Source organism: Bidens hawaiensis, unplaced genomic scaffold (assembly GCF_021521415.1).
Source record: "Bidens hawaiensis isolate Kalapana, Puna unplaced genomic scaffold, B.hawaiensis_p1.1 tig00031429_1, whole genome shotgun sequence".
In the NCBI taxonomy this organism is placed as follows: domain Eukaryota; kingdom Viridiplantae; phylum Streptophyta; class Magnoliopsida; order Asterales; family Asteraceae; genus Bidens; species Bidens hawaiensis.
Genome location: NW_027495286.1, coordinates 233,157 through 241,441, shown reverse-complemented (window position 1 = coordinate 241,441; position 8,285 = coordinate 233,157). Strand labels below are relative to the sequence as shown.

General features: G+C 35.7%; 1 protein-coding gene across 1 annotated transcript; it reads left to right on the top strand.

Moving 5' to 3' along the window:
- Positions 1–1,980: 1,980 nt before the first annotated feature.
- LOC143582053 (nudix hydrolase 19, chloroplastic-like) lies at positions 1,981–7,873 on the top strand. The gene is made up of 7 exons (XM_077064703.1): positions 1,981–2,551; positions 3,678–3,818; positions 3,923–4,027; positions 4,489–4,588; positions 4,841–4,933; positions 6,690–6,916; positions 7,837–7,873. The coding sequence occupies exons 1-7, from the start codon at positions 2,048–2,050 to the stop codon at positions 7,840–7,842; spliced, it is 1,176 nt and encodes a 391-aa protein (XP_076920818.1). The 5' UTR covers positions 1,981–2,047; the 3' UTR covers positions 7,843–7,873.
- Positions 7,874–8,285: the final 412 nt, after the last annotated feature.

The following is an 8,285-nucleotide window of genomic DNA, read 5'->3' as shown; positions in this document are numbered from 1 at the left end:
TGTGTTGTCTGAGCTATCAGACATACAACTGTGACAACGAACAAAGAATGCTTCTGAAGAACAGAGATCTGGAAGCAGAAAAGTAATCGGAATAGAATGAAACAAAGGAAAACTTTGAATAAAACAGCAAACAAGATGAAGAATAAACCTCTAAGGGCTGGCTTTTATAGGCCCAGGAGAGAGAAAAATGGGTGCTGATCGGACTTCACGCGCCCCCACTCGCAGGTGTAAGCCAACGGAAGCGCGACACGTGTCAATCACACTGTGTGAGGGGACACGAAAAGAAATAATACAGCTGTTGCCAGAGTTCACGCGCCACCACTCGCAGGAACGGACCAATGCGAGCGCGACACGTGTTCCTGACACTGTGTGAGGGGACACGAAAGGCAACTGTAGCACCTCGAGCACACGAAAGGTCTGACACGTTTCCATCACGTATTGGGACGATTCGTTTTCAACTAAAAGGATAGAATTTCGCGCAACGATGAATAATAAGAAGAAAAAGACAAAACCCCTATTAAAAGAGCAAACTATTTAGTCTAACATCTATCTTACCTCGCTCGCGCGAGACAAGACACACATTAGACTGGGGGGGCTTGAAGAGGTATGTACCCGCCTCAACACCGAGCAAGGCGGGTCAACCCACAAGATATAGACAAGAGGCTTGAAATCAAGACATTACGAAGGCACAAAGCCAAAACCTATGCGCATGGCGCATATCACATATGCTCAGGCATCATATGCCCAGGCACCACACATGCTCAGGCGTCATATGCCCAGGCACCACATATGCTCACGCATCACATATGCTCACGCATCACATATGCTTGTGCATATCACATCTGCGCATGAAACATCTGCGCGTGAGAATAAAGAGAAAACCTCGCGCATCCTCAGGATGGGCGCATATCATACATGCACATAATCAACCTCGCCCTTATCCAAATCAGGATTAGGGCAACCTTGATTGTGCACGTCAGACAACCTTCCAGAAGGTATCTTTTTAAGGAATAAGAATATGCTGATGCTGACAGCTGCCAAATGAAAGGTGGACAACTCAGCATAACCCATGTGCTACCACGTGATTATAACCAATGAGAAAGCACCAGGTGTCCCAGAGGACACGTGGCGTAGAGCAATTGGAGGAGGCCAACAAGGCTGAGCCCAATCAGTGGAAACCCTAGCACTATAAATACAGCATCAACTCCACAAGGAGGGAGATTCATGCACATTCAATCATATTCAATTACATTCAAGTCACAGACAGTTACAGCCGGTAACATACACAATCATATTCAATCACAGAGTATTCAGCTATTAAGCAATACTCTCCAGATTTCCTTACTCTGATATTATTATCTTCTCCCACAAATACTTATTCTCACACCGGAGGGTTACCCTAAAGAGGACCCCTCTGTCCCTTTCTGAGGGGTAAGTTGACGGTGCTGTTCATTTTGTAGGTGGAAGAACACAGATCCAAGAAAACCATCGGTGAAATAGTATAATCACACCCGAGGAAAGTAGATCGTCTACCAGTGAGTCGATCCACGCTTCTTCACTATATATATATGATAGACACTCATACTGTGTAGGCTGAGAACAATGCTGTTGAGACCGGATCGGACCGGCCGGTCCGACTGGGTTTCGGTCCAGTAGCCGGTCCGGTTTTATGTAGATTATTCAGCTCCTAGAAACCAGCCGGTTTGAACTGGTTCACCGGTCCGACCGAGAAACCAGACCGGTTGAACTGGTTTATTATGAAAAAAATATTTTTTTTAAATAATTCCTTTTTTTTCAGCCTTAATCGTCGTTTTTAAGAAAAAAAAAAGTTGTTCGGCCGGTCCAACCGGTTGAACCAGTGATCCGATTACTGGTCCAATTCGCTGTCCGATCCCGAAAACATTGGTTGAGAATGCTCTTACACCTCCTGCTTCAACTACCCATAGTCTGTCAAATTTTGACAATTTGCTCCAACTACATAAAATTCATCAAAAGCCCCCAACTTTTTCAAAAATCTTTTATCTTGACACACACCCACTTCACCAAAATGCCAATAACCCTCAAATCTCCAGTCTTTGCAGGCAACCCAATAAGATCAAAAACCCCCAAACCCACAGACCCATTTTCACCCACACAAGCATTTGAAACCCTAAAGATTTTAATTTCAGGGCAAACCCATATCCAAGAACCATCTTTATTGACATTCAAGATCTTACCTTTTAGAAAAGGTAGACCTTTAGCAGGATCAAGTGGTGATTTGGTCAAAAAATGGCATCTGGGTTGGTTGACTTTTGATGAGTTTAAGGTTGTTTTGGAAGGGTCTGAGGTTAGTTTGAGTGAAGAGTTGTTGGTTTATTTAGGGTATGATGATGGTGATGATGAAGGTGAAAAGAGTGGTGTTGTGTATTGGGGGGTGGATGTGAGTTTAGGTGATGGTTTAGTGCAGAAGTTTGGAAGTCAACAGCTTAGTTTTGTGCAGTTGACTACTTTGATGGTGGCTACTGATTGGGCTGATGACAAGGCTATGGGTCAACTTGCTATTGCTGGTTATGTGAGTTGTTAACTGTCATTTTGTGAAATTTCATTTCATTTTAGATGATCATATGCCGATATGCGTACGTTCGAGCAATTATTTACTTAAATTTAGTTATGTATAGTTTGCAATGAGTGACTGAACAATGATGCTAAAGTGATTGTTATAATGTTTGAACTTTTAACGCCTTTTTTCGTTTGAAGTTTTAATAATCTAAGCAGTTAATGCGGAAAAATATCGGATATCGGTCAAGGACCGATATCTGAGATATCGGTTATCGCAGTGAGATATCGGTGGGATATCGGTAATTTTAATATGATGTAAAATTCATATATATAGCAATTTAACACTAATAATTCAGTATCGTCTCCTACCATTAACAAATTAACCTTTTGTAAATTGCAAAACACTAACAACCGTAGCAAGTAAGAATTGATTAAGACATAAAACAATAACATTGAACAATTGATAATTAAGACTTAAAACACTGATATCGGGAATATCGGTGATATATCGGTCAAATATTAGTCCAGTATCGGTCAATATCGTTGATATGATCGGTACCGATATTCTGACTTATATATCGCCAAGGAACCTATTGGTGATATATCGGCGATATCGACCGCATAGTTAATAATCACATAATCGCTTTTGACGGTGTTGATTGTTAAGCAAATTATGGTTATTAAAGAACCGATGGAAAAAATTAAGTTGTTTACTTTATAAGTAGTTTTACTCAACATTTGATGGTAAGTTTTGTTGTGGCTAGTGTGACACATTAGTTGTATGCGTAAAAGATAATCCTAAGAAGATACATGTTACATGAACACCGTAAAGTTTTTGCTTGTAATTGTAATGATCACGTAATTGCTTTTGATGGTGTTAATTGTTTAGCAAATTTTGGATATTTAAGGAAACTATAGATAAAATAAGGGGTATATAAGTAATTTTACTCAAAATTTGGTAGTAAGTTTTGTTGAGGCTAGTATGACACATTATTTGTATACCGAAGAGATAATCCTAAGAAGATACATGTTACCTAAACACCATAAAGTTTTTGACTTGAGATTGTAATAGTTAAATAATTACTTTAGTAACATGAATCTAAACTTTATATTTTAACCTTTTGGTATATATTGATTAGGCAAGGGCATTACTAGAATGGCATACTACATCTCGTTTTTGTGGATCGTGTGGTGAAAAGTTAATTCCCATTGAAGCCGGTAGAAGAAAGCAATGTATAAACGAATCCTGCAAAAAGAGAATATACCCGCGAGTTGATCCGGTATGTTAACTTATTTACCGACATCTTATGGGCTATTGAGTGTTTCTTTTCCTAATCTTTTTACAAGTGGAGTGTGTAAAATGACCATTTTGCCCTTGCAACAGGTTGTGATTATGTTGGTCATCGATAAAGAGAACGACCGTGCACTTTTTAGCAAGCATTCAAGATTAGTGCCTAGAATGTGGAGTTGCCTTTCTGGTTTTCTTGAGGTATGTTTCATGTAAAAATTACAATTAACCTAAATTTATCGGTACTGCATAAAGCATTTTAGCCTCTTTAAGAACAAATCTTTGAATTTCAAGATCAGAATGTATTAAATGTTAATAATTGATAATCATGTTACAACAAATACATTCTTCTGTTTAAATAGTGTCAAGAAATAAAAAAAAATTTAACCATGTAAGTTCATTTTTGAAACTACTAAAAATGTTATCAGAAATTAAAAATCTTACCTTTTAGAAGGTATATTTCAAAATCTGATGACTAAAAAACTTAAATGGACAATAAATGGAAAAATTGTTATATCAAATACCGACGTATAAAATTGTGTATTCCTAGCGTGTGTATATACATACTTACACAAACACTATTTATAAAATACATAAAAAAATGTGTTTATATAGTTTATTCATTTGCGTGTTTTTCCTAATGTTCTCTTACCTTTTTTTAGCCCGGAGAAAGCTTAGAAGAGGCGGTGAGGAGAGAAACATGGGAGGAAACCGGCATTGAAGTTGGTGAAGTCATTTATCATAGTTCTCAACCATGGCCTGGTGACGATATCATATTTACTTTATATTTTTCACCAAGATTAACACCACTTTAAAAATAAAAATATTATATGCTCATTTCGATTTTAGTTCTCAAAAATATTTTATGCGCCTCGGCTTCAGGAACACTATCGCCTTAGTGCGCCTCACACCTATTAAAATAATAGCTTAATTGTGCCTAAATAAGTTTCTTTTGATGAATAAATATGATTAAATGTGTTCTTTTGGAATAATATATCGGTGGTTTATTTGCAGTTGGAAGTAGTAGCATGCCATGCCAACTAATGGTAGGATTTTTAGCATACGCCACTTCGTTTGAAATTAACGTGGACAAGAAAGAATTAGAAGGTAATGTTTTAATCTAGAATCCCTTTTAACATATGTGTACAAGGCTTCCGCATGCATGGAACCGCAGGGAGTACCGTGTGCGCATCCTTACCCTACATTTCCACAATAGAGTGCATCCACAACTTATTTTGAAAAGGAGTTTACGGGTTTAAAGTGTTTAAGTAAATAAAAGTTTTAAGATATAAAGATTGGGAGAATTAACAAGTTAAAAGATTTAAACAAAAAGTGTGTAAAGTTTAGGAGTTAAACATCATTACTCTGCAAACTTTCTTGTTTAATTATGCATATAAACATGTTTTATATTTCAATAACAAATACACACATTCTTCTTTATTTAAGTTTATAAGTTCTAATCCACATAATCAAAGATAAAAAAATCATTAAGTAATACTTAATTGAACTTCTTGAGATTGCATTTGTCATATATTTCCAAATTTGTTTTAAGGAAATTAATTTTCTTCCAAATTTGTTTCTATAAGAATCACGAGCTCTTGAAGGCTTTTTGCGACCTTTTGATACGAGGAGAGATTAAAAAAAGGTAATTCCTGCTTTGTTTCTAAGAATCCTGAGTTCATCCAAACTTATTGTGAATTTTTGGTACGACAAAAGATCATAATGAAGAGAGTAGAGAATAATGCAAACAATTCTATTTCTTTGAAAAGATCCATACAAAATAGAATTGTTTGCACTGTTCCCCATTCTCTTGATTTTGATCGTTCCTTGTACCAGAATGTTATAGAAAGCGTAGATGGGCTCGGGATTTTAATAAAAAACAATTTTGGAATTCTCTTTATTTGGATCTTTCTTCGTACGAGAAAGTCATAAGAAAGACTGGATGAGCTCGGATTTTATGGAAACAAAGTTGGAAGAATATTGACTTCCTTCAATAAAAACATTATAAAAAAAGTTACCGTCAAGTTTGGGATGTTGGTTAGCGGTTAATACTTAGGACGCGTTCGTTTCACAGAATGGAATGGAATTGGAATTTGCAAAGGATTTGGAATTTGCAGAGGAGTTGGAATTGGAAGGAATTGAAATGCAATTCCATTCTTGATGTGTTCGCTTGACAAATGAATTGGAATCGGTATTTTATTTATTTATTTATTTATTTCTAACGAGGATAACAGCGGAAACATTTTAGTTTTTTGGTTTTTATTTACATTTTAGTTTTTTTTTATTTTGCGTTATGATTTTTTTGGAAACATTTTAGTTTTCTATTAAGATCAAAAACCACTCAAAAAAATATTCAAAAATAATAATAATAAATTCGTAGCTCAAAATATAAATCGAAAACAAAGAAAGTAAAAAAACTAAAATATTTTATTCGCTGTCCTCGTTAAAAAAAATAAAAATAAAAATAAACCCGAGAAAAGATTCCAACGAATTCACTTGAAATCCTTCACATTTTGGAAGGATTTGGAATCCCTTTATTTAAAGGAATTTGAAGGAATTGAATTCCAATTCCAATTCCAATTCCTTGACAACCGAACACATCAAAATGGAATTAAGATTCCAATTCCAATGAAACGAACACGCCATGTCATGGGATTTTAATTCCAATTCCTTTGAATTCCCACGAATTCTGTGAAACGAACGCGCCCTTAATATTTACTCTGATTTCTTAAATAGGAGTGTATACTAATAGTAGTTGATGACTTTGATCGAATTTACCAAAATTAGTTAATGACAACGATCAAGTTACGTGATGATGATATTGGCTAGTAGTAAACTGATTATGTTATTCAATATTGCGTAGATGCTGCATGGCACAGTAGAGAAGACGTGAAGAGAGCGTTGACTTTGACTGAATATGGAAAAGCACAAAAAACAGCTGCAACAAAGGTTGACCAAATATGCAAAGGGGTTGAAAAAGGTCAAAATCTTGCTGCGGATTTCGGTGTTGAAAGCGGTGAGCTTTTGCCCATGTTTGTTCCAGGCCCTTTCGCAATCGCTCATCATCTTATTTCGTCATGGGCTCATCAGGTTAGTTTTTCTGTTTTTGAAATATAATGTGGCATAATGTTTGGGTTGAGTAACGGATCAAAGCGGGCTTGGTTTATAATGGGTCACCTTTCATATGGTTAAAATAGGCTGGTTCAGGTTGGGCCGACCCGCAAACTTTTTTTATTCTTTTTCTTTTAGTTATTTTGATAAAAAAAAAAAAAAAAAACCTAAGCTAGAATTTTTTTCGTACAATAACAATCTTAGCTATTTAGGATTTTTATGTATTTGAATACACTTTGGATGACTTTCTACGTGTTTGGCCCGCTTCAATTTTTATTAAATCTTGTAGCTAAGTAGGGGTGTAAACGAGCTGATCCCGAGCTCACCTAGGCTCGAGCTCAGCTCGTTTAACTTACGAGAACTTTAGCTCGCTCATTTGAGCTCCATTTTTAAAGCCAGAGTTCAACTGGTGAGCAGTTTTTCAAGCTCAAGCACAGTTCGGGCTCGGCTCGGGCTTGGATCGGTTATTATTTGTTAATTAGTTTTTATACATTTTAATCATTTATCTATATAACATAGTAATGTTATTTAGTTTTTTTTATCATAACTTTACATGCAATAATAATTATTATTATTTATATAATATATTAAATAAAAGTTATATAAATAATAGGCTTGTATAGGCTCAAGAGCCATCTCGAGGTTGATAAGTGAAGCTTGGGCTGGGGCACATTTATCAAACAAGCTTATTTTCAGGCTCGGGCTAGAGCTCATTTAAGCTAGGGTTGGCTTTTTTTCAAGTTTATAGCTAACCCATCTCGTGTGGCTCACAAGCGGCTTGGCTTGTTTACACCCATGTAGCTAACCCATTTTAACATATTAGAATAAAACACAACCTAAATTGGGTCAAAATTGTAACTTCGGACCGCTATAATTGCTTTTGTTTCTTGTTTTCACAGGTTTAATTAACTTGAAGTTTCTGTGACTCGGGCATGCTTATTGGTGTGCAAGTTGATCCCCGTGATACCGTAATAGAGTTCGTAAAGTCCGCTTATATATACATTATGCGATATGGTTGTAAACTTTATGTCAAAATTGTATATTAGAAAAACTTAAATGTTCAATAATTATTGTTCTTTCCGTTCACATTAAAAAAAACAAGCAAGCTTAACTTGATGCTTGTTAAATTACCGAGTCTGAGCTTCATATACCAAGCTTGACCAGGTTCGTTAGTCTAAATGAGCCGGTTATTTATATGCATATAATGCAATAATATTGTTATAAGAATGATTATGATTAAAATAGTTAAATTATATACATTATGCTATATGCTACATTTAAAACCCTTTCATTAGAAATAAGAATGCTATTCTAAATCCAAATAAAATAATACAAACAATGTATTATT

What these genes read in the sequence shown, in the direction of transcription:
- LOC143582053 (XM_077064703.1), top strand. Translation starts at nt 2,048, where the DNA reads ATGCCAATAACCCTCAAATCTCCAGTCTTTGCAGGCAACCCAATAAGA. An exon ending in AACTTGCTATTGCTGGTTAT is followed by an intron (nt 2,552 to 3,677) that starts GTGAGTTGTTAA and finishes TATATTGATTAG; the next exon opens with GCAAGGGCATTACTAGAATG. An exon ending in GGACAAGAAAGAATTAGAAG is followed by an intron (nt 4,934 to 6,689) that starts GTAATGTTTTAA and finishes AATATTGCGTAG; the next exon opens with ATGCTGCATGGCACAGTAGA.